This window comes from Ictalurus punctatus, chromosome 19, assembly GCF_001660625.3.
Source record: "Ictalurus punctatus breed USDA103 chromosome 19, Coco_2.0, whole genome shotgun sequence".
Lineage (NCBI taxonomy): Eukaryota > Metazoa > Chordata > Actinopteri > Siluriformes > Ictaluridae > Ictalurus > Ictalurus punctatus.
In genome coordinates, this window is record NC_030434.2 from 13,991,922 (window position 1) to 14,016,437 (window position 24,516).

A 24,516-nucleotide genomic window follows, 5' to 3' on the forward strand; every position below is an offset into this window, starting at 1 on the left:
CACACCCCAAAGACAATCCAACAGCCATCCAACATTCAGCCACAAAAAACAGTATTACAATGTATTACAAAGTATTACAGAGCATACAAAGAGGACTACATTGTAAATGTAAGAGACAAAGTAGGATAGCATGTGCAATGTTAAGAAATTAATATGCGCTTTGTTTAACGTTAAAGCAACATATGCCATGTATAATGTTAAGATAGTGGCAAGTACAATGTAAAGAAAGCACCATGTGCATTGTTAGAGTGCCATCTCCAATGTGCAATGTCAAAGTTGTATCTATTCAATTCAATTTTATTTGTATAACACTTTTAACAATGGACATTGTTTAACAATTGACATATGCAGTGTGCAATGTTAAGAAAGTGGCATGTGCACCGTAAGAGTGGCATCTGCAATGTTCAGTGCTAAGGAAGTGGTATGTGCAGTTTTAAAGTCACATTTACAAGGTACAATGTTAAGAAACTGCCATGTGCAATGTTACAGAGGCATGTGCAATGTGTAAAGTGTAATGCAATGTAAAGAAAGTGCCATCTGCAACATGCAGTGTTAAGAAAGTGGCAGGTGCATTGTCCGAGTGACAGCTGCAATGCTAAAAATGTGGGATGTGCAGTGGTGAATGTCAAAATGGCATGTGCAATGTACAATAGTAAGAAGGTGGCATGTGACGAAGGTTCTATGTGCAGTGTGCAATGTTAAGAAAGTGGTATGTGCAGTGTGCAACAATAAGAAAATGACGTGCATTGTTCGAGTGCCATCTGCAATGTGCAATGTTAAGAAAGCAGCATGTACAATGTTAAGATTGTGCCATGTGCAATGCTAACAACGTGGCATGTGCAGTGTTAAGAAAGTGGCATGTGCTATATACAATGTTAAATAAGTGGCATGTGCGATGTTAAAAAAAACTGGCATGTGCATTGACCAATCACAGCGCGTCAGATTGTGCAGTGGGCGTGGTTTCGGACGCAAACTGATGTACAATGGCTGGTGAGCTCTGGTCCAGTTCACTCTCAGTCACATGACAGATAATCTAGAGCGGCAGTTCCGCGTTTATTGCGACAAGCACAGTAGATACAGTGACAAGCTGAATGGATACTTAAAGCGGCGTCTTTCTTTATGATTTTGTTTGATCATTTCCGTTGTGATCGCCTCGCGGCGTCGTGTTCGCTCTGGGGTGGCCCTCGAGGGAAAAGCGGAGTGGCGCGGGGACGTTCAGCAACATGTTCAGCAGGGTCAGGTCGGCCGTGGCCAGTTTGGTGGGCGGCTTTATGCCTGGCTCAGCCAGCAGCGGAGAGCGAGCGACTGGCGTGGATTTGCCGCTGAAGTTCCCGTACGTGAGGCCGGAGTTTCTGGGACTGTCACTGGACGAGGTGGAATGCTCGGCTGATCATGTGGCGCGACCCATCCTAATCCTCAAAGAGACGAAGAGGTTACCATGGGCAACTGGCTACGCAGAGTAAGTCTACCATGAGCAACCTTCATTAACCTCCATTATGCCTGATCACTGTTTAGTTTCTGCAGAAGTTGTGGATGCATAGGCTCGATCTGTTGCAACACATTTGAGTTTCATATGTGCAATGGGATCACATGAGGAAGATGCTGAGGTGCTGATCCACCTGTTTTTTTTTTTTTTTTTTGCAGAGTGTATACACAAGACCATTGACATGGTGTGCTTAGAACACATGTTGTCCTGTCTTGTCATTTTACATATTATACACTGTGTGTAATATATGTTACCCAAAAGGCCAGGCATGGTGAATCAGTATTGATCTTTTTTAAACTATAACCTGCCTTTACTGTCTTGGGGTTACTCAAGACCCTCCCAAACTTCCTGATCGGAAATCCATGCCGCAAATGGTTTAAATTGCAACCCTCAAACCATTTAATGGGCACTTAAAGCTTTGCTGAACGTGTTATGTCATACTGAGATTTTTGTTCGGTGTGGTTGTTTATATCATGTTTTCTGACCAGCCTAATTTGTATCAGCGTGCACAGGTGCAGCTGTGCCCAGTGTGCATCAGTGGCCAAAGCCCATATCAGCCTTAAAAAGGTCTCTGTTATTGGAATCACCACTTCTTATGTGCAAAAATGTTCAAATGATATCTTCACCTGATAAAAGGAATACACATTTTGTATACTTTCATTCTTTATGGTTTTGTTTGATCATTTCCACTGTGATTGCCTGATCGAAATTCTTGATATTAGGAATACACCTGATATGAAGGAATACAACTTCGACAGTTTGGTTGCATTATCCACATGTTCTAGTACAAGTTAAAAAATAGTAAAGAATAAAAGGCCAACCACTGGACTGTGTGTTATTGCATGTTACTGACACAGAGTAACTCCTATTAGGACTTTTAGGAGAATTTCACATTAAGTATGGAGGAAAACAGAGTGAGTTGTGTGAATAATGAAGAATAATCAGTCACCACTCTCACCAGGTCACTTAAAGCACTGACAGAAGTCTGTTACTCACTGCCAGGGTGTGGGTTGTACAAGCTATGACACATCATTGGACAGTAATGCACAGGAAATGTATCAGACCTGCAGAGTGTGCTAGTAGACACTTAGGTTCATTCAACCAGATTAATTGGCATTTGTCAGACAATATTTCTATATCGAAACTTTCATAATTATTACATATTTGAACGCAAAAAAATTCCATGTTTGTATGAATAAGATCCAATGGTATACTTATAGGAAGCAGCAGGTACCGTTGCTAGCATCTTGGGTTAATTTAGTATTTGTATGGGTTTCCTATATGTGTGTGTGTGTGTGTGTGTGTGTGTGTGGGCATGGCACCCTACAATGGACTGGCATCCACTTCGTGGTGTACTCCCATCTCATAGGCTGCAGATCCTTTATCTTGACCAGGATAAAGTGCTTACTGAAGATGCATGCATGTATACTTGAATGAACTAACAAATGAACGAACGGACAAGTGGTAATTTTAGTCACCTAATGCAAGTCTATGAAAGTACATTTATTAAGCCATTTGAATTAATTCACCATGTGCCATAATGTTTTAGTAATTGCTTAGGTGTATTATGTACAGTGCTGTGAAAAAGTATTTGCCCCTATCCTGATTTCTTCTGTTTTTATGTACAGTTGTGATCAAAATTATTCAACCCCCATTGCAAATCAGGTTTATTGTCAAAATTTACAGACTTTCAGCTGTTTGAGATGAGCAAATCAAACAAAAGCAATTGAAATAGTTCAACACAACAAATGCTTCAAGTGGTTCCCCAAATTCAACTGAAAATGCAACTTATAATGACCTCCAGTTTCACCATCCAGCATCTTTTGTACTTATTAGAGCACCCTTTTGCTGTTATGACCTGCAAACAAGATGCATAGCTTCTGGCAGCGTTCCTGAGGAATCTTAGCCTATTCCTCTTGAGCAACGGCCTCCAGTTCAGTAATATTCTTGGGTTTGCGTGCTGCAACCACCTTCTTCAAATCCCACCAGAGATTTTCTATTGGGTTCAAGTCAGGTGACTGTGATGGCCCGGTAGTCTTCCAGGACTTCTTCTGCAACCAAGCCTTGGTGGAATTTGAGATATGCTTGGGATCATTGTCCTGTTGGGAGGTCCAATGACACCCAAGCTTCAGCTTCCTCACAGACGGCATGACGTTTTCTCCTAGGATTTCCTGATACTTCAATGAATCCATCTTTCCTTCCACACGCTGTAGGTTTCCAGTGCCAGAGGATACAAAGCAGCCCCAGAGCATCACTGAGCCACCACCATGCTTGACTGTGGACAGAGTGTTCTTTCTTCATTCTTCTTCCTCCAGATATACCGCTGATCCATCATGCCGAAAAGTTTCAGTTTTGTTTCATCACTCCACAGAACAGAATTCCAAAACTTCTGTGGCTTATTTATGATTTTGAGTGAATATTCTTGTGCTTTTGGGTCAGTAGTGGTGTACGTCTTGGAGTTCTGGCATGGAATCCTTCTGTGTTTAGTACACACCTTACCGTGCTCACTGAAACCTCAGTGTCTGTTGCCACCAAGTCTTACTGCAGGTCTTTTGCAGTCACTCGAGGGTTTTTCACAACCTGCCTTCTCAGAAATCTGGTTGCAGCCATTGATAGCTTCCTTTTTCTGCCCTGAACAGGTATTTCAGCGATTTTCTACCCCTAACCAGTTCAGGTATTTCATGTGTTCCAGCTCAAGCACATCTGGTGCAACTAATGAAGCCCTTGATTAGTTGCATCAGGTGGGCTTGAGACACTGTGTTTTGCATAGTTGTGCTGTTGTGAAGGATTCTATTCAGGGGGTTAAAAAATTTTGAGAATGGAGAAGTCATTATAAGTTGCATTTTCAGTTGAATTTTGGGGAACGACTTGAAGCATTTGTTGTGTTAAACTATTTCAATTGCATTTGTTTGATTTGTTCATTGCAAACAACTGAAAGTCTGTAAATTTTGACAATAAACCTGATTTGCAATGGGGGTTGAATAATTTTGATTGCAACTGTATATCTCATATTAAATAGTTTTAGATCTTTTAAATGAAATACAATATAAAACAAAGGCAACCTGTGCAAACACACAGTACAGTTTTTATTTTATTTTTTACTGAAGCAAAAAGTTATCCAATACCTATCACCCATGTGAAAAACTAATTGCCCCCTTAAATTTAAAATCTGGTTGTGCCATCTTTAGCAGCAATAACTGCAAACAAACGCTTCCAATAACGAGACCAGACTTTCACTTACTTCTAGGACTAGGACTTACTCCTAAATTTTGGATCATTGTTTTGCTGCGTAATAATTAATAATGCATAATATTAAAAATATTAATAATGCATAATAATGCTGTGCTCTTGGAGGAATTCTGGAAGGTCCGCCACTTCTGGGAATGTTCATTACTGTGCCGAGTTTTTTCCATTTGGAGATGATGGCTCCCGCTGAGAGCCATTTAATTTAAATAACTTTATCATTTAAAAACTGTATTTTGTGTCTACTCAGGTTGCCTTTGTTTTATCTTAGATTTCGTTTTTTAATTTCTGAAACAATTTAGTATAAGATCAGCATTATATGATCAAAAGTTTCTTGAGTAAATACTATTTTAGTAAAATCTTCGTTTTAAGTGTTCGTCAAATAAACTTGAAAAAAAAAATCTCCTTCAAAATTGTTGGTCTCTGAACAGAAAAATTAATCTTTACAAAACCAAAAAGCCTTTTGTGTATTTTTGTTGTAAATACAAAGGGACCTCTGAATCCTCATCAATTTTGCAGCGGTCATTCAAATAAACCAAAAAACTCTGTGTGTGAGTGAGTGCGTGCTAAGACACGTCACTCGGAAAGTCAGAGTGAACCCTTTAACATTGATTACACTGTTACACTGCTGCTTTTCAATGTATTGAGCTCAGCTGAGAGACGAATCAGCTTTGCTGGATAAAAAAAATGCACTAATTTATCCTTCCTCCATTTTTTTTTCTTGCTGATAGGGTAGGGGGAGAGCAGCATTCTCAGCATTGTTTTAACCAAACGGGAGTGAAATCAAGAAGAGAATAAATTCCATCATAGACACCCATATACCAATTTCTGGAAATAGAACACTTCACTCTATGGGTCTGAGTCAAAGGGAAACCATAAAATAAAGTGATATCATGTTTTCTTAGAAATAGCTTGAATCAGCAAAGAACAGCACAATTTACACATTACACAAATGACATGTATTTTCACTGTAACATTCCAACCTTAGGTGCTGCAGGTGAACTTTATGTCCATGTGTAATAATGACATCTGCTCCAATTAAACAAAAGCCATACCTAACATCAGCCCTGTTACAAGCTGTGTTGTGTAGCAAATTCTCTGTGCATGAGGTGTCTGTTTTCAGTTTAATTTATATGTTTATATGCAATTCTATGTTTTTATTTATCATTGCCAAAATAACAATTTTGTGGTCCTCACCAACTTCTATAAATAAACAAACAACCTCAAGAAAAACCAAAGCAAAAAAAAACAGAACAGATTTCAATATGAAGTCATTTTTTCTAAAAAGGTAAACCAACATTCAGAAACCAGCTCGGAAAATATAAGTACACCTTATACATACTGAAATCTGGTGTACAATTTTTATATAGGCCCTCATTAAAAAAAAAAAAAAAAAAGACATTGAATTGAAGGGGGGTGAATTACTAACAGCATTTTTCCAAACTAAAAAAAATTTCAAATCTTCTTATAAACTTCATGCATATTTGTATTATTAGATTATTTTATTGTTTACATTGGATGTCATGACCATCAGTCAATCATTAAATTCTTAAATGCTGTATCCAGTACAGAGTATCCAGATTTTGATCTGGCTTTCTGATTTTAGTACTACTATAAAAATCTTGGTAATATTGTGAAATTAGTCAAAGTGGTAAGCAAGTCAGAAAGCAGATGTTTGGGATGATGGATGGATGGGAGTTCAAATCCTAGCACTGTCAGAGAGCCAAAAGTTGTGCCCTTGACCAAACCCCCAACTAGGGATACACCGAAATGAAAATTCTTGGCCGAAGCCGAAACCGAATATAATGAAAAACTTGGCCGAATACCGAACATGTTTTCTCGTGTTTTTTCCATTTATTTTGCCATTTTTTTTCACTATTGCATAAATTAAATAATCAAAATGTGCTTTTTACTATGTTGTCTTGCTTTTCAAATATAAAAATCAATTACAAAAACTACAATTTCAAAATATTTATTTTAATAAATAAAAATAAATAAAAATATTTATTATTCGGCCGAACACTGAAAATGCTTTTTTTGCTATTTTCGGCCGAATAATTTCGGTTGCCGAACATTCGGTACATCCCTAACCCCAACTACTCAGTCATGTGGATGGGATTTTTTCCTGAGGAAAAATAAAGCTCTAATGCGTAGGATTGTTTTGTAAAACATGATAGAAAATTCCTGACCTGCTGTGAGTCACTCTGGCAGTCCTGTAATAGTAGTTCACAGTCAGAGCTGTTGGGCTCGAATTGGCAGGTTTTTTTTTAAACACCAGGTCAGATACGTCTTACATCATCACACTCCAAAGAAGTACAGCCAAAATCTCGCCCCCGAATTTTTGGTGCAGCTTAAAACAGAGCCATAGGCATCAGAGCCAGGCATCATAACAGAGAGTAGCATTTCTCTTTCTAAAAGGCCTTGTCTTTCTGGGTTCTATACAGTGTGATTTTGTTTTGCTCAAATTTGCTTTTATTTTTGTAAAAATGTAGGTTGAATTTTGACTTCGTGCATGTGCTAGACTATTTTGACCAGTCAGCCCACCACACTGACTTAATATTTGATGAACAATATTCTGTATTGATTTATAAAGTTTCTCACATGCACAAAGCTTCCTGCTCTACCTTTATCTCTCCACTTCATAGATGAAATGTCAGAATTCTGCACACATACACCACAGATTTTTTTCATTCATCAGATGAAAAATTACATCAGTCTCATATCACATATTGATATCGCTTCTGTAGCAGCCAAGATTGTTTTGCCAAAGTTATAAAATTTTAGCAATGTTGTTCGAAGCTGACTTTATAGTGTTAATCTTGTGCTCATCTCATCTGAGAAGATTGGGGATTAGGAGGCTCCTTAAGAGGGCTCGTGTTTAGTTTATATATTTGATTTTTGCTGATGGGTGCGAAAAATTCTGGAGGTGTTGGCATATGACATACCTTCTGATACATAGCAGCACATAAAGCAAAAGTAGCGATACTGAGGGAAATTGGTACCCCCAGTTGGTTGTTATCCGGTAGTTAAGTGCAATGCTTTTCAACAGCAGCTTCAAAAATTACCAATAGTGGTTCCAAAAGTTACATAAAAAAAATTCTCAGATTTGGATGAACTGGTGTGGGGGGAAAAAAAACTGTTAATACATGCATGTTAACAATGACATGTTTGCACTACTACTGTCATTTACAAAATGATCTACATGTGTGTAGGACTGGTTTTGAGAACATTTCTAATGTATTGTATTAAATGTGCTTTTCAGGGTGATAAATGCTGGGAAAAGTGCTGTGAATGAGGACCAGGCCTGTTGTGAAGTCATGCTGGTGAAGAAGAGACCCACCGGATCCTCCACACCCTGCAAACCATCCAAGAGGAGATCCTCTCTGCCTAATGGAGAGGGTAACAGCCTTGCTGAGAGTTCAGTGAGTGCTGTGCTTTGTCTTTTATTTATTCCTCTAGTCCTCACAGAAAGGTATCACAGGATATACTATTTGACACTATTTGTCCCTTTGATGAAGCATTCATCTAGTTTTTTCTGGATTTTGTGGTATGTTTTGGTTCATTTGTACTGTTCAGACTGACTGTGTGATATTTGCTTCCAGAATTTGCTGGTATTTCATGTAATACATTCTTCCATCTACCTATACACTGTTTCCTCTGCCACTGGCTGCCACTAAATCCCAAAACATAATAGCTTCACCCCCTACACTTAATGGCAAGGTGTTCTTCTCATCAACACATTTTTGTTCATTGTGGCCTAAGAGTTACATTTTTACTTAATCACTCTTGTTTCCAAAATGTCTCTGGCTTACCTAGATGTTGTTTTACAGTGTAATGGTGCTTTGTCAGTCCTTTGTCAGCTAAATCTTCTTGCAGGTCCTTTGCTGTCATACAGGTTTTTTTTTTCTTGTCTTCCAGATCTTGCATTGATTTATACAGTTCCCATTATCTGCCATTTCTTAATGACATTTCGGACGGTGGAAAATTGTAAGCTGGAAGCACTTTGTCAGCAGCAGTTAGATTTTCAGATCCTCAGTTAGCTGCATAAATAAGCGCATGGTTTTTGAGTGTTAAAGTTTGAAGAATCAGCTGACAATTCCTAATGACAATTCTTGGCTTGCCTAACAAGTCAAGTTCATCCAGTTCTAACTGGAAGGGTGTCCAAGCCCTTGTGTATAACATACAGTCCTGTGAAAAAGTATTTGCCTGATTTCTTCTGTTTTTGTGTATATCTCATACGAAATAGTTTTAGATTTTCAAACAAAATACAACATAAAACAACGTGAGTAAAACTCAAAATACAGTTTTAATTTTTTTTTATGTTTTTATTGAAGCAAAAAAAGTTATCCCACACCTATCACAAATGTGAAAAACTAATTGCCCTCTTTAACTTAAAATCTGGTTGTGCCACCTTACCTTTTAGTAGCAATAACTGCAACTAGACACTTCCAATAACTGGAGATCAGACTTTCACTTACCTCTAGGACTAGGACTTACTGTATGCTTTGGATCATTGTCTTGCTGCATAATCAAGTTGCGCATGAGCTTCAATTTACAGACTGAAGACCGGACATTCTCTTTTAGGATTTTCTGGTAGAGATCAGAATTCATGTTTCCCTCAATTATTGTAAATTACTCAGAAGCAGCAAAGCATCCCCACACCATCACACTTCCACCACCATGCTTGACCGTATGTATGATGTTCTTTTTGTGGAATTCTGTGTTTGGTTTATGCCAGATATAATGAGACCCCTGTCTTCCAAACAGTTCCACTTTCTACTCATCAATCCACAGAACATTCTCCCAAAAGGTTTGAGGATCTTGAAGGTTGTGTTTTGGCAAAATTCAGATGAGCCTTAATGATCTTCTATGTTAGCAGTGGTTTCCACTCTTCCATGGATGCCATTTTTAACCAGTGTCTTTCTGATAGTGGAGTCATGAAGAGTGACCTTTGTTGATGCAAGAGAGGACTGTAGTTCCTTTTATGTTGTTCTTGGCTCTTTTCTGACTTCCTAGATGGATCGTTGCTGTGCTCTTGGAGTAATTTTGTCCATTAAGTCCATCCAAATATAAAGTAATTGTGTATTAACATTTGCAGAGAAATGTTATTTTTAAAATAGTTTCACTTCAAAATTCAACAGAATATATAATTTGGCCAGGGGTGCTCAAAATTTTGCATAGAACTTTACCAATATAGATAACGTAGAGGGGAATAAACATTATTTCTTTGTGTCTTGTAAACTAAAACAGTAGCCTATTTTTTAAAGAGCAAAGACACTAGGGGTGGGGCTTGTAATCAGTTTTACTAATCAAATAGCCACATTTTTAAATGTTTTATATTTAAATATCCCAACAAGCAGTCCAATAAGTAAAAAGCATGTAATGTTCATTACTAAGGACCTAGCTTTTCCGCTTTAAGTTCATGTTGAATAAAAAATTGTAGGCTTTGCTTTTTCCATCATATCATTAAACTCTAGATAGGGGTTGTTTTATAATAAGCATGCCTACATGTTTATGCATGTGGTGACTCCAGAGACCATTAAGAGTCAGTTCTTACTGAGAAAAAAGGTTGAAGGACATTCAAAACTGTCTCAACGGTGAATTAAACCAGCCCAAATTCTGTATCAAGCTCTAAAATCATGACTACCATTGTGAAATATACTGTAATATTTCCAAAAGTAACAAGTATTTAGCCTGTAAAACATTAATATAATTAATGTACACAAGATGTCCATCCCCCAAATCTACAGAGGAAAAAAAATATCCCATGGCAACAAGGAAAGAAGTAGCTGATATAGCAAAGTCTTTCCATATATAGCTTCGTCATTTTTTTAAGCTTAGTGTGAGACTCAATATCAGCTGCTTGTGTTTCAACATTCTGGTATTTCATGACATGCTTAGGCAAAAATAGTACCAAAAATGACAAAATAATACATGATTGGTTTATACGTGATACCTAAAAATTTGAGCCATGTGTATACCTAAAACATTACAAAAATAAAAGAAAACTCTTTTTTACTTTTGATAAACTGCTGGTGGCTAAGAGCCATCCGCTTTAAAATAATATCTTGGCAGTTTTTCTCCCAAATAATTTCATCCATGAACTCCTGCAGTATTCTGTATAACATTTAATGTCATCCTCTTGTAATTGGTGAAGTGTTAATTAAATGCTGTGACATGCAGCAAACTATTACATATTCTTTTACAATTCATTTCTGAATTTATCAGAATCCTCATCTGTCTATGACCATATCTCAGTTACTCTGCACGTTCTTGTTTCCTTTATTTCACAAATATCTCCAGCCCACACTTTGGCACTTGTGCTTACTGTCTGAATTTCAGCTTCCCAGAGTCCCTACAGTCATATTACGCTGCAGTCACAATTACATTCCTGGATTTCCAGCTCCCACACGTGTTGTTGGGCCAAATGAGTCATGATGCGTTTCTTCCCCACATACTCTGTCCAGTACTCCTCATAGCAAAGAATAGGAACTATCTGAACAGTTTCAGGGTCTGGGAATTCCACACACTAGGGTTTAGAGTCTAGAGTTTACAAAGCATGGTGTGACAGACCAAATAAATCCTTTGACTGGATCTGACCTCTGGTCACCTAGTTGTTTTCCAGTCTTTAACTGCCCAGTTTTAGTGAGCCTGAGCCCACTGCAGCCTCAGATGCTTGTTCTTGGCTGACAAGACTGGAACCCATTGTGGTCGTCTGCTGTTATAGACCATTCACCTTAAGGTTTGATGTGTTGTGCATTCTGAGATGATTTTCTGTTCATCGTGGTTGTAAAGAGTGGTTACTTCAGTTACTGAATTCTTCCAGTTAGCTCAAACCAGGCATTTCCACCCACAGAACTCACTGAATGGCTGTGTCTATTTTTTTTTAATTTTTTTGCACCATTTTGTATAAACTCTAGTGACTGTTGTGCATGAAAATCCCAGGAGATCAGCAGTTTCTGACTCCAACCTGCCCATCTGGCACCAGCAACCATGCCATGGTCAAAGCTACTCTTGTTCTGTATCTGCATGATTTTATATACTGCACGGCTGTGACATTATCAGCTTGTTCCTATTAAAGTGGCTGGTGAGTGTATAAATATAATATAATGTAATTCCAGAGCATTTTCTAATCACTTTGAGAAAATGGAAAGACTAAACACTGTGGATGTTTTCTGAAGCAGATAATCACTAGGAATTAGTTAAACCTGAAGCAAGCTCTTTAGAGCAGATATAGGGTTAATTAGGGTCTGTTAAGGGTTCCTAATGATAGCGCTGTTTATGTAAATGGATAACTATCAGTTATCTGCAAAAATCCACACTGATGGCTTTACCTGGTTGTGTCCGTTGCAGGAGCCCCTGAGGAGGGTCTGCTGTCATTATACAGTACGAGAGCTTCCTCTAGAGGCGATATAAAAACTATCACAGACCAATTTTGTTTTGGATGTTTCTATTTTTATTTGTTATTTGGAGTGCTACTTTTGGCTCAGTTTGGATGTACAACTTTTTATTTACTTTAATGTTTATTAATAGTTATATTAACATGGTGCCATTGTTACTGTTTATTTTTGTAATTAAGTTCAGCAGTATTTATGTTTTCATTCAGTATTAAGTTTAAAATATATCGGTTCATTAATTGGTTATCGGCCTGTACCGCGCAACTTAGTTATTGGTATCGGTAAAATCCACTATCGGTCGACGTCTAGTTCAATGTTTGTCATTGTGTAATCAAATCTGTCTTTACCATGCTGTTTTAAGTTGGTAAATATGTTCAAGACTAAATGCGCTGTTTTACATTGAGTAACTTTTAACTTTAGGTTTCTGTGGATAACTGCAATTGTGGGTGATTTTTTTTTATTTTTTTATTTTTTTTTTTATGAAACTTTCATTTCACCAGAGCGTTCATTATTACAGGTATCATGGACTTGGTAACAGTAAACTAATTCACCTGAAGCCTATTATCCTGTAATTTCTTTTAATTATTCAGTAGCTACAATGAAACTAAGTGTGTAGACCATACAGGTTAATTTATTGGTCCATAATGCACCCTATTCGATTACGGAACTGTGGACAGGTATTAGAGCTACACAGTATATCATCTGCTAATTGTTATCACAGTATTTACCTACACACCACGGGGGTAAAATCTTGATAATGATTCAAATATTTGATGTCAAATTCAAACTAACACCTGCCTGCATGTACAAAATAAAAATAAAATAAAAATAAAAAGCTGTCCGCAAGTTTACTCACTATGCTTAAACATTTAAAGAAATGGAAAAGCTATCCCATAACGAAGTTACTTTATCTATTTATTTAATTCTTGTTAATTTCCTGATTATGGATTTGTCATTACGATCATTGAAGGCTTAATGTTTTGGCATTTTGGCCTCTCTTCCTGGAGTGTATGTAAAATAGACCTTACTGAAACCTATGAAAAGAGGAAGTTTTTTACTGACCTCTCTGAGGTTCCAGTTTTTCGGTGGGTGTGTTTATAACGGATCTGAATCAAAAATACAACAAAACTTTAATGCAGGTCAATACAACAATACAACAAAAAGATTAATGCAGGTCACTCTTTAACTGTGACTCATTACCTGTTCACAGTTCATATGTTGCACATGCAATAACAGTGCTTCTCCTTTTTTTGTCCGTATTTTTCATCCATCTCCATCATGTTAATGGTAAACTCCTTTTAACGCTTTAGTCATCCTTGACTCTCATAACCTTCTGCTCAGCATACTCCTCCCCTGCTGTTTGTGTTTTCTCAGCTGTTCTAAGTGCCTGGTTATGTATTTTGAAATGGCTGGATAAAGCAGCATCATATATTCACACAAAGTAAATCTTTTCATATCAAGCTCATTATGTGGTATGGTAAGATTTTATATACTCATTATTTTATATTATTAGAATACTCCTATGAATTGCTCATTTTCTCTTGCCTGTGTGAGTAGACTAATCCTCTTATGTCTTGAGACTAGCTTTTAGGATTGATACAGTTAAGTGCAAATGTACTTTACAGCAACAAGATATATATTATTTAGATACTTCTGAAGACCGAAGTAAAAGGTCCTAAATTATGCATGCAAAATGCACATGATTTACAAAGTATTGCATGAATTACATGTGCAAAATTGTGACAAATCAGTCTGTAAACAAGGTTTCTGTATGTGTTATATGCACTTGATAGCCATGGCAATCTCTAAAATCTCCTTTTGCGAATCTGATATTCTCTAATAACTTATAACGACCTTTAACCTATTTTGTATCCTTTGTGCAACATTATGATTTAATCAGTTACAACACATGATTTTTATAATAAGTCATTTAAATGTATGTCTATTGGAGGTACTAAAGTATATCATATTGTTTATATAGCTTGTTATACAATGTATGCTGTTTTGATGAACTGTCTGTTTTCTTTGCTGTGTGTATGTGCATCATCAGATGGAGAATGGCGAGATGGTCTTCCACTACTGGGCTCTGTTTGATGGACACGCTGGCTCAGGTGCAGCTGTTATGGCCTCCAGACTGCTCCATCGGCACATTGCGGAGCAGCTGCAGGAGATTTTGGATGTTCTGCGCAACCTGGCATCACTGCCACCTACTGTAATGGGAGATGACCTGGATCATACCAGTACCCCCTGCATGCCTCGAGCCCTCTCAAGAGCATCCTCCCTGCGCAACTCGCCGTGTACTACTGCGCCACGCTTTTTCACTGAGAAGAAGATCCAGCATGAGAGCCTTGTGATCGGTGCCCTCGAGAATGCCTTCAAACACATGGTGAGGATTGTCTGGGGTTAGTGCACTGCACCGTCTTAAAACCTATTGAGTGTTGCTTTTTAAACATCCATCTTTAACTGAAAGAAAACAATATAGCATTTAATAATTTTGCAATTATTGAAAGGAAACTCAGTATTACATCAGTGTCAGGTATTGTACTATAATCAGAGCTCTGATATTGGTATTATATCTAAAAAACACTCTATATCTAAAAAATCTAAATATTTTCTATTTATACATTTGTAGTGATTACAACTTGGAACTGATATGCATTTATGTAGGATTATGTAATGAACCTACACAAAATAGGCAATAAAAAAGTGTGTGGGAGAGGGAATCAATGAAATTTGCAGAAATATTCAAAATAACATTTTGATTGCATAAATATTAAGCTCTATTGTTGTGAAACCCCTAAATTAGTCATTTTGGAAACAGACATGGATACAGAATCAAGTTTATAGTTTGCTAATGCAGAATTACATATCATTAGCACATTTTGATAGAGTTTATGGTTCTGAAATTATTGCTCTTTTTTGCCTGCTAGTGGAATAACTGAGTAGTGCATTTTGAATTTTTCAGTTCATGGTTTTAATTTTATTGATTGATTTATTATGTGCTAGATTAGGACCTTTACCGGCCTGCAGGCTGTATGCTTGACAACCCTGCTCTTCGTAGTATCTTGTAGTGCAAGTTAGTCACTTGCATAATTAAAGGTCATATATTAAAGAAAAATCCATTAGCTGATATTTACAACTGTGTGTGTGTTTGTGTGTATACAGTACTATGCAAATTTTTAGACACATGCAAAGTAATGCTGTTGAGCAAAGATGCATTCAAAATAAGGATATTAAATGTTAGTACATTTTTTGAAAAAAAATGTGTGACAAAAAATATGAATAAAAATAGTAGTCTCCGGTACAATGAGTGCAGTTTTATAAGGAAATGAGCTGTAAGTTTTATTGAGCATCTTTCACACGATTCTTCTGGAGACTTTGACCGTCGCACTCGCTTCTTATTTTTGCTGCAAAACCCAGCAGCCTTCATTGAGTATTTTCTCTGAAAAGTCTCCTCTTATCTAATATGCTGCTTTCTTTACTGACATACAAACATTTTTTGTAACATTTAATTTTGTGCTAGAAAATTAATGTTTGGGAATCTAAAATGTTTTTAATTTTTTTTACTGACTCGATAATGTAGAAGTCATTAAATAAATAAAAAAATCTATGACAAAGTTTGTAGTAAAAAAAATAGGGTGCTATATACATTTTTATTGTAACATTCAGAATTTGTAGATTTTTCCAGATGTAGTGCAGTTTATGCAATGCAAGTGTTTTTTTGGGTTTTTTTTTTTTTTAAATGCCATTGACTGTGCAGTCACTCTTCCATTCACATTCTTTCTGGTCCAATGATCATGGCCCTGTGCTGTTGGTAACCTTGTTCTGTGTCATACAAGGTTACTCACAAAGTAACTTTCCACAGTTTTTGCTTCCACTTACATGCCTGCTGTAGTATCTGTTTACACTGATAAAGTAATTGTTTGAATTTCCAGGCCTAAGTAGTGTTGCTCAGTTTGGACCTCATGCATTACTGAAATGCGGTGTTTCGCCACTAGATGGTAGCACATGTCAGTGAGCTGTTGTGCAGACACTTTGTGACTCTGCAGATTTCATGATTGAAGTACCTTTTATTGTTGAAAATCCTTACAATTATTTTTTTGTAAAGATTTTTCAGCATTGAATCTAAAAAAGGGTGCAGTTAATCAGGGCAGCAATCTCTTTGCTGATAAGGTAATAATGATCATTTAGTTCTTAATTAATGAGTAATAGTTGTTTTTTTTTTTTGTTTTTGTTTTTGTTTTTTTTAGCATAGCTCTAACAAATACAGAAAATGCAGTTAACTACGATCCACATGGATGGCAGGAGGATACTAAGGACATTCTGTTAATTTACTTAAAATGTATTTTTAATGTGCTTTATTTTGGTTAACAGGTTTGTATGTTCATTGTGACCTCATCAGTCAATATACCAATATAATTGAAATTTAGAGTGGGAAACAAAAGTGAGAGAACTATGTAGAGCCATAATCCTCAGGAAATGTACTTTATCTAATTTGATTTCATTATTTAATAAATGAAAGTGAATATGATCAGGTAGTAGGGTTGAGGGAATGTTGTGGGGACTAAAGTAAAATGTACACTTTTTCATAATTTATGTATGACCCACTGAATGTTTCAAGCATGAGATGGTAAATGGATTCACACATTAATGCAAAAATAAGATTTTGGAGGTATTTTAATGATTATATTTGAAGTTAAAATGAAGTTGTAGTGGGCTGGGCCAGGCAAAATGCTGCTTTCTAAATGCTGTACATGTGTTAATGTCTTTACATATATATTTGTTATTGTAATATCAGTGGGACACACATGTCACCCGAATCATGGAATCACCTCAGTATCTTTAACAAACCTTAACTGAGACAGAGCTCCACACACACTGTTTTTTGTCACCGCTCTGTGTTAGACAGGGAGATCATTATAGTTAGAATTACACATTTTAAGATAAAATAGCCTCTGTTTTAATAACAGGCTACCATGGAAACACACACACACACACACACACACACACACACACTTAGACACTCAGTATCAATACACTCATCAGATGGTTCATTTGGAAGCTCAAGGGGGAGCTGGACAGAGCTGCACTGCACTTCCTCCCCCCCACCCAGAGACCTTCTGCTCAGTCCACCGCCTCCTCCCTGTGCCTGCTCCATCTTCGATCTGCCTCCTACACACCCCTATATACTCTGACTCAGCTCTCTGATCCACCCCTGTGCTGGCCTGGTCTCCCCCAGTGACTCTCTCCCTTGAGATGAACAAAAATAAGTGTGGCATCTCACTTGGACTGGGCAATAATTTCAGTAAAGTGTGTCACCAATATCTCGTTCATTTATGAGGGTGTTGTGCTATAGGCAAAGTTCTATAAGACTATATGATTTATGAAAAAGAAATGTAGACAAACTATAAAATTTATATATTAACATGCAGCTGATAGGATGTTTGCCCATTATGCCATTTCTTTAACCTGTTATATTGTACATTTCCTCTATTCTTGAATATTAACTATATATTATACTATATTATTTTTGTAATATTTCTGAATTTAAAAAAAAATCACCATATTATTTACCTCTACATTTAACTGATTCTTTAAAATATGGTGCATAAAAAGTGTCAGTAGGTTGAATAAAGTCTAAATTTCTCATATTCCAGCAAGCACACATTTATAACAAACACGCCATGTTGTTCCTTTAGCCTTCTTCAGATAGAATTAGTTTTACAAACAGAGATGGGCTAATTCCTTTTTCCATTATACTCAGTGACTATATCACAGTCTGTTTTGTTCTGTTTGCCTATTGTGTGGGTTTTTGTTTGTTTGTTTGTTTGATTGTTTTTTGGCAGTCCAGTTCATTAGTATTTCTTATTATACAGGCTTTTTGATCACAGTTATTCTGCTTATGTAGTTGTTAAAAACATTTCAGGCAATCGTGAAATCATGTTTGATTTGGATAATTTTTACTGATTTGGAAGCGACTCTAGCACAGTGGTTCTCAACCAGGGGGGCGCGGAGAGATCAGATGGGGGTGCAAATTGTTTTCAAGAAAAAAACCACACACAGGTCATCATTTGGGTATTCGGTGTATTTTATTGCTTTTCAAATAGAATGTGCATAAATGAAAAACCCAGCATTCCCTCTCACTCTGTATTTTCTTTTTGCTGGGGAGAGGTGGAGCTTAGCCCAGTGGTTTTCATAGTGGGGGCCGCCAGGGGGCGCCCGGGGGGCCTCAACAATTTGGTGTGAAAAATAAATTCTCACACTCAGACAACTACACACACACACAATCAATTCCTAATGTAATGAAAAGATGTAAGTTGCAATTATTAATAAAAAGGGGGATATATTCAGAAGTCTGTATTTTTAATGTGTTTTAAAGACATCTTGCAAAAGGGGGGCCTCGGTCAAATGTTAATGCCATTTGGGGGGCCTTGCCCTGGAAAATTTTGGGAACCCCTGGCTTAGCCTGCCTTTTACTTTACCTGCCTGGTCTTACTTTCCCTCTGCACTCACACCTCTCTCTGCGTCTGCTCTGTTCAGTGTGGAGCTGAGAGCTGGAGATTTAATAATGCCATGGATAACGAAACACGCCCTTCGTCCCAATTTACATCATTCGTATGCGAATGTTTTTAGAATACAAGACGAATGTAATGCAACATGTTTTATGTTTAAAATAGTACACGTTATTACAGTCTAGTTCTCTTGTTCAAAGTAGTTATAGTGTCCAGAAACATTTCTGATCATTCATGTTCCCTACCTGTCCATTTTATAGTTTTATACAAGTTATTTAAAAAAATCATAAAAGTTATGAAAAGTAATTAAAAAAGTACGAAAGCAAAAAAGAATTTATATATATATATATATATATATATATATATATATATATATATATATATAATGAGAGACAGGGATTTTATATAGAATAGATAATAATTATATGGGGTTGGGGGGGGGCTGCTGCTACATGATGGGGAGGCTTGGGGGGGGGGCTTTAGTTACAAAAGGTTGAGAACCTCTGCTCTAGCACCATCTCTCAGGGTACAGGGAAGGCATACATGAAAACTCTGTTCTGGCACCTAGGTGGTGGAATGAACTTTCCCTAGATGTCTGAACATTTGAGCTATGGGCAGTTTTCAAGCGAAGTCTAAAGGCGTACTGCTTCCTGAAGTACTTAAATTAGCACTTTAATTTTTTTAAAAATTAATTTTTAAAAAAAAATTGTGCTGACTGTGTACATCTGCCAAATGCTGTAAAATGTTTATTCGTCTTCAGAGTTGGATCTTATTAAAAGGAGAAAGAAAATAAATTTGATGAAAAATACACAATCCTGCAAACTGATTTAACTCTCCATTATATGGTAGAGCAGATATAGAGCTTTGCTTTCTGTATGCATATCCCACAATATCATGACTGTATTTTTCTATAAATCAGTTCATGATCCAGTAATGAACATTGCAACTATTCACATACGTAGGGGGAAAAATGTTGCAAACCTTATCAAATCTTATCTTACTTTATAGCTTTTATTACAGACATCACCTTAATATCTGTAATAATAGGATACACCAAGGAGTCTTCTATCAAAACCACTGCCATTTTTCCCATCTGCAAGTACGGAAGTGCTTGGGCCTGCAGTAGTCTTTGGAGGGTGAAAAGCTTTTAAATACATGAGCAGAGTGGATCATACTTCTCTCTATCTAGGTAGCAGGAGCTGTTCAATAAAGAGAAAGACCAGTAGTGTGTATGTGTGTTGAATGTTCAAATACTAGTTTATGCTTTTAAGGACCTTTTTTTTTTTTTTTTCCTCTCTTTTTCCTTGGTTTTCCCCAAGCAGAAATGGGTCAGACTGGTGCAGTGTCCAGCTGGACGTTTTCAAACTATGACAATTGCGTCAAACTGTCATACTAAGGCTATTTGATAATGGCCAATGCTCAATGTTCAGAATCACAACTATTCAAACATCCTAGGAACTAAACAGTTATACTGAACTTTTTTCATTCAAAGTACAAAATATAATCCTACATTCATTCAAATTCATTCAAATTAATAATTTCTATAATGTTAAATATGAACAGATATAATATTTTATATAATATATATATATATATATATAATGTGTATATGTGTGTGTGTGTGTATATGTATATATATGTATGTGTGTGTGTGTGTGTGTTTGTGTGTGTGTGTATGTATGTATGTATGTATGTATGTATATATGGGTATATGTATGTATAATATACATACACACACTTAATAATTAAATGTGTACATAATTATATAATTGTAATCATAAATGTGTGTGTGTGTGTGTGTGTGTGTGTCTGTTAGGATGCCCAGATCGAGAGGGAAAAAGCTGTGTATAATATCATGGGTGGATGCACTGCACTCGTGGCGTCGTTCATTCTGGGCAAGCTGTATGTGGCCAATGCAGGGGACAGCAGGTGAGTCACACTGACTGCAGCTCATTATCCCACACACAGTACATGCAGCTTTCACACACACAACTCGCTTCTTTTCTCATTAGTGCTCAATAAGGCTTGTAATGCTGGTGCCACTGTTGATCTTCTCTCTGTTCTGTTCTAACAGCATGTTAGAGTTGTAGAGTCAAACTGGGGCACTGGTCTTAATATTTATGATGCAGCTATACTGATTCAAACAGTGTTTATAAGGGAAAGTTGTGACAGTTGTGCTTTAATCAATATGAGTGGCTCCTTTTTTATTACTAATAAATTGTTATTTAGAATACTGATGTAGAAATGTGGGTGTGGCCTCAGTGAATGTCAGTACCAGTAATGAGGCTTCGGTACCTGTCTGTCCCTATAAAGAAGGCATAACCTCTGTGCGTATCAATCCCAGTAAACAAAGCATGGCCTCTGAGTCTGTCAGTTCCAGCAAAGGAGGTGTGGTCTTGTGCTTGTTAGTCTCACTTAAGGAGGTGTGGCCTCTGTGCCTGTCAAGCCCAGTAAAGGTGGCAAGGTCTTTATGCCAATCAAGGAGGTGTGACCTTTATGTCTATCTCTCACAATAACAGGTGTGGTCTATTAGTAAAAAAAATAAAATAATAAATAATAATAAAAAAAAAGGTAAAGGTTTTATTTTCTATTGAAATCTGTCTGCAAAATCTTGACTCACATTGTAGCTTAATGGAACAAAGGGGTCAAATAAATTGTGTGAAACATACACACAAGTGATTTAATAATTAGCAGGTTATTAATTTAAAATCAGTCACAGAGCGTGTATATTTCTGGCTGCATTGTTCGCAGTCACAGTGTAAGCAGGCCCTTGCAGTTCACGAGCATGTTTTATTACACTGTTTGCTGTTAATGAGGGGTTATTTGGAGCAGGTTGTTAGTGTTGTAAAAATAATTCAGTCTTTCTGACTTTTCTTTGGAAGCCCCCTGGAGAGAGAGAGCTCCACCAAACAATCTCAGTGTTGGCTTGAAACAGTATGTGTCTGCCTATTAATACACACTCTAAACAGCCCATTCTCCTGACATCCTTAATTTGTGCTGTCACACACTGAGAACCATGGTTTGGTGTAGCTGTTCCCTTTTTCATGCAAGCAGTAGGCTGTATTTAGCGGTTCTAGCTGAGCTGCTGTTAGAATCTAAGGGCTTAATTAACCTACTTTTCAGTGTTGATCATTTTAGGATGAACTTGGGTTGGTCTTCCTCTGTGTGTGTGTATTTTCAGAGCTATCATAATCAGGAATGGTGAGATCATCCCCATGTCTGCAGAGTTTACTCCTGAATCAGAGAGACAGAGACTGCAGTTCCTGGTTAGTATAAGATCCATGGAAAATGTCTGCTGAATATTCCATTGATAATATTTTGGTAACAAAGTAATAAACAATTGAAAGAAATACATTAATTTTGTTGGAGTGGTTATCTTCTATCAAAGTGTTTAATGTTTAAACAATGATTAAGCAAGGAATAAAACATGATGGGGTGTCACTGAAATAATCAACAACAGGGTGGTATGAATGTGGCCAGATGCAAAGTGCAGTTACTGTTATCTCTCCAAACTGATTTATTTTCCTATAACAGCATGACCCAACGTTTTTTATTTATCTTGTACCACAGCTAACAATTACAATATTTTTTTTTGTTTATTAATAGATGACATGATCATTTTTAACCATTTATAGTTACATTTAATGTTGGGGAACATCCATGAGACAAGTTAGTTCCTGTTATCACTTACTTTATAGCACCTATCTTCTCTTGAAGTTAATAAAAGAAAAAAAATGCAGCCTGTCATGTTAATGAGAAACAGGGAAAGTCCTGTCTTAAAGATTCTCTCACAGCAGAAAACACTCCAGACCCCCTTCCATAAATATTAAATAAACATCTCCTTACAGAAAACTGTACAATATCAATGATTGCACTTTTTGTGTTACATAAAACATACATACTATTAGTTTGTTTATTATTAGGCATCGATTATGTAGAACATTCACCGTACAAGTCCCTTAAATGAATGCTACTATAGAAACGATTAGATGTATTAGAATGAGCACACAAATATAAACTGTGGCTTTACTTACAGCTGATACTACCGTCTGAGCTGTACTGTTATAGAAAATTATTCATCACCCATTGGAAAATGACTCCTGACTAATCTGAATCGGGAATTCAGAAGTGCTGTGTTATAATCATGATTAATAATTGATGTAGAGTTTATTATATTAAGTAAAATATCATATTATGAGATATCCTTGTCATTTGTGTGCAGGGTTACATGCAACCTCATCTGTTAGGGGGAGAGTTCACACACCTGGAGTTCCCTAGGAGGGTCCAGAGGAAGGAGGTGGGCAAAAAGATGCTGTACCGTGACTTCACCATGACTGGCTGGTGAGGATTCTGGATCTCTCACTGTGTGTTTGTCCATGTATGTGTGGTATGAAGTTTTAATAAGGAACGTGCAAGAGAAAGAAATAGATGATGGCATGGGTATTAAACATGTCAGATCTTTAAGTCACTCAGAATAGTAAATTCCTTGATGTGGTGGTTTGACAAAAATGGCATTAGACAACAGAAAACGAACATAAGCATCTATACTTACACACACATTAAAAAATTTACATGTGAATTGGAAATGTCCCCTACCCTACACGCACCCACTTCCATGGTCTTCATTTGCACACTGGGTAACATACAGTTTTCACATGTTCAATTTTGCAGTGGTGCTTGAAAGTTTGTGAACCCTTTAGAATTTTCTATATTTCTGCATAAATGTGACCTAAAACATCATCCTAAAAGTAGACAAAGAGAACCCAATTAAACAAATGAGACAAAAATATTATACTTATTTACTGTTTATTGAGGAAAACGATCCAATATTACATATCTGTGAGTGGCAAAAGTATGTGAACCTCTACGGTTCTGAAGGACCTGAAGGAAGCAGTTTATCTGAGGAAACCCAACACCCCAGAGTTGAAGCTGTTCTGTACTGAGGAACGGGCTAAAATTCCTCAAAGCTGATGTGCAGGACTGATCAACAGTTACCTGAAACATTTAGTTGCAGTTATTGCTACAGATGAGGGTCACACCAGATACTGAAAGCAAAGGTTCACATACTTTTAAGCATCACTGTAACTCATGAACTCGGCTCTCCCTGTTATTTAAAAGAATGTTGCAGAAACACACTTTTCACACCTCCACTCTAATAAATTCTGATAAATTCCCATAAAAGAATGTAATAATTATAAAATATATAATATAATGTATTATAATAAAATATATATAAAGTAGAATTATAAAGCTCTGTATGAGTGTTCAACAATATCAGCTTCCAGATTATGGTGTGCTGTCTCATACATAGGCTGCTGCTTTTGTTTGTACTACTTTCATCATAGTACTTGTTTGTGTTGTATTTTTTTTTTTTTGAGAGAGAGAGAGAGAGAGAGAAATGGAAAAATCTTTTCATCAGACAGACAATTCTCTCTATTCATCCTCTAATCGTGGAACTTTAGACCATTTCTTTACTCGTTTGTTTTGCCCCTGCAGGATGACCTTCCTTTCCAACTCTCTTGTGTTTGTCTGTAATTAAAACAGCCTTAGTTGCTTTGTTAGGAAACTAATGTTGATGGTTTCAAGAGCGTGATTTTAAAACCCAGTCATTTAAGTGCTGAAACAGTTTAAGCTCCATCTGTTCATTAAGATCATTTTATCCTTGTAAATTGCATAGTGTTAATAAAGAAAGTTGTACATTATTCTTTAGGTTACATAAGGCCTTGAAATGCATTTTACCAGACTGAAAAAAAATCATTGCAAATTTGAATTAATTCAAAGATATGACTTTTAAAGTTCACTCCAGAATTACTGACAGCCTTAAAAACAAATGGGCAGCCATTCAGAAAAAATTGTTCACATGACAACAGCAACTAGT

General features: G+C 36.7%; 1 protein-coding gene across 4 annotated transcripts in view; it reads left to right on the forward strand.

Annotated features, from left to right (window-relative positions):
• Positions 1 to 969: 969 nt before the first annotated feature.
• The window catches only part of LOC108279434 (protein phosphatase 1H), a 33,519-nt gene continuing 9,972 nt past the window's right edge, over positions 970 to 24,516 (forward strand). For 2 of the 4 annotated variants that reach the window (XM_017493683.3, XM_053688298.1), the window contains exons 1-6: positions 972 to 1,459; positions 7,992 to 8,151; positions 14,177 to 14,512; positions 20,455 to 20,567; positions 21,820 to 21,904; positions 22,861 to 22,979. In XM_017493683.3, the coding sequence (XP_017349172.1) occupies positions 1,224 to 1,459; positions 7,992 to 8,151; positions 14,177 to 14,512; positions 20,455 to 20,567; positions 21,820 to 21,904; positions 22,861 to 22,979 (1,049 nt within the window). In that variant the 5' untranslated portion in view covers positions 972 to 1,223. Of the gene's footprint in view, positions 1,460 to 7,991; positions 8,152 to 14,176; positions 14,513 to 20,454; positions 20,568 to 21,819; positions 21,905 to 22,860; positions 22,980 to 24,516 lie in introns of all 4 variants that reach the window. The other 2 variants (XR_008398388.1, XM_047162262.2) reach the window with 2 other exon arrangements.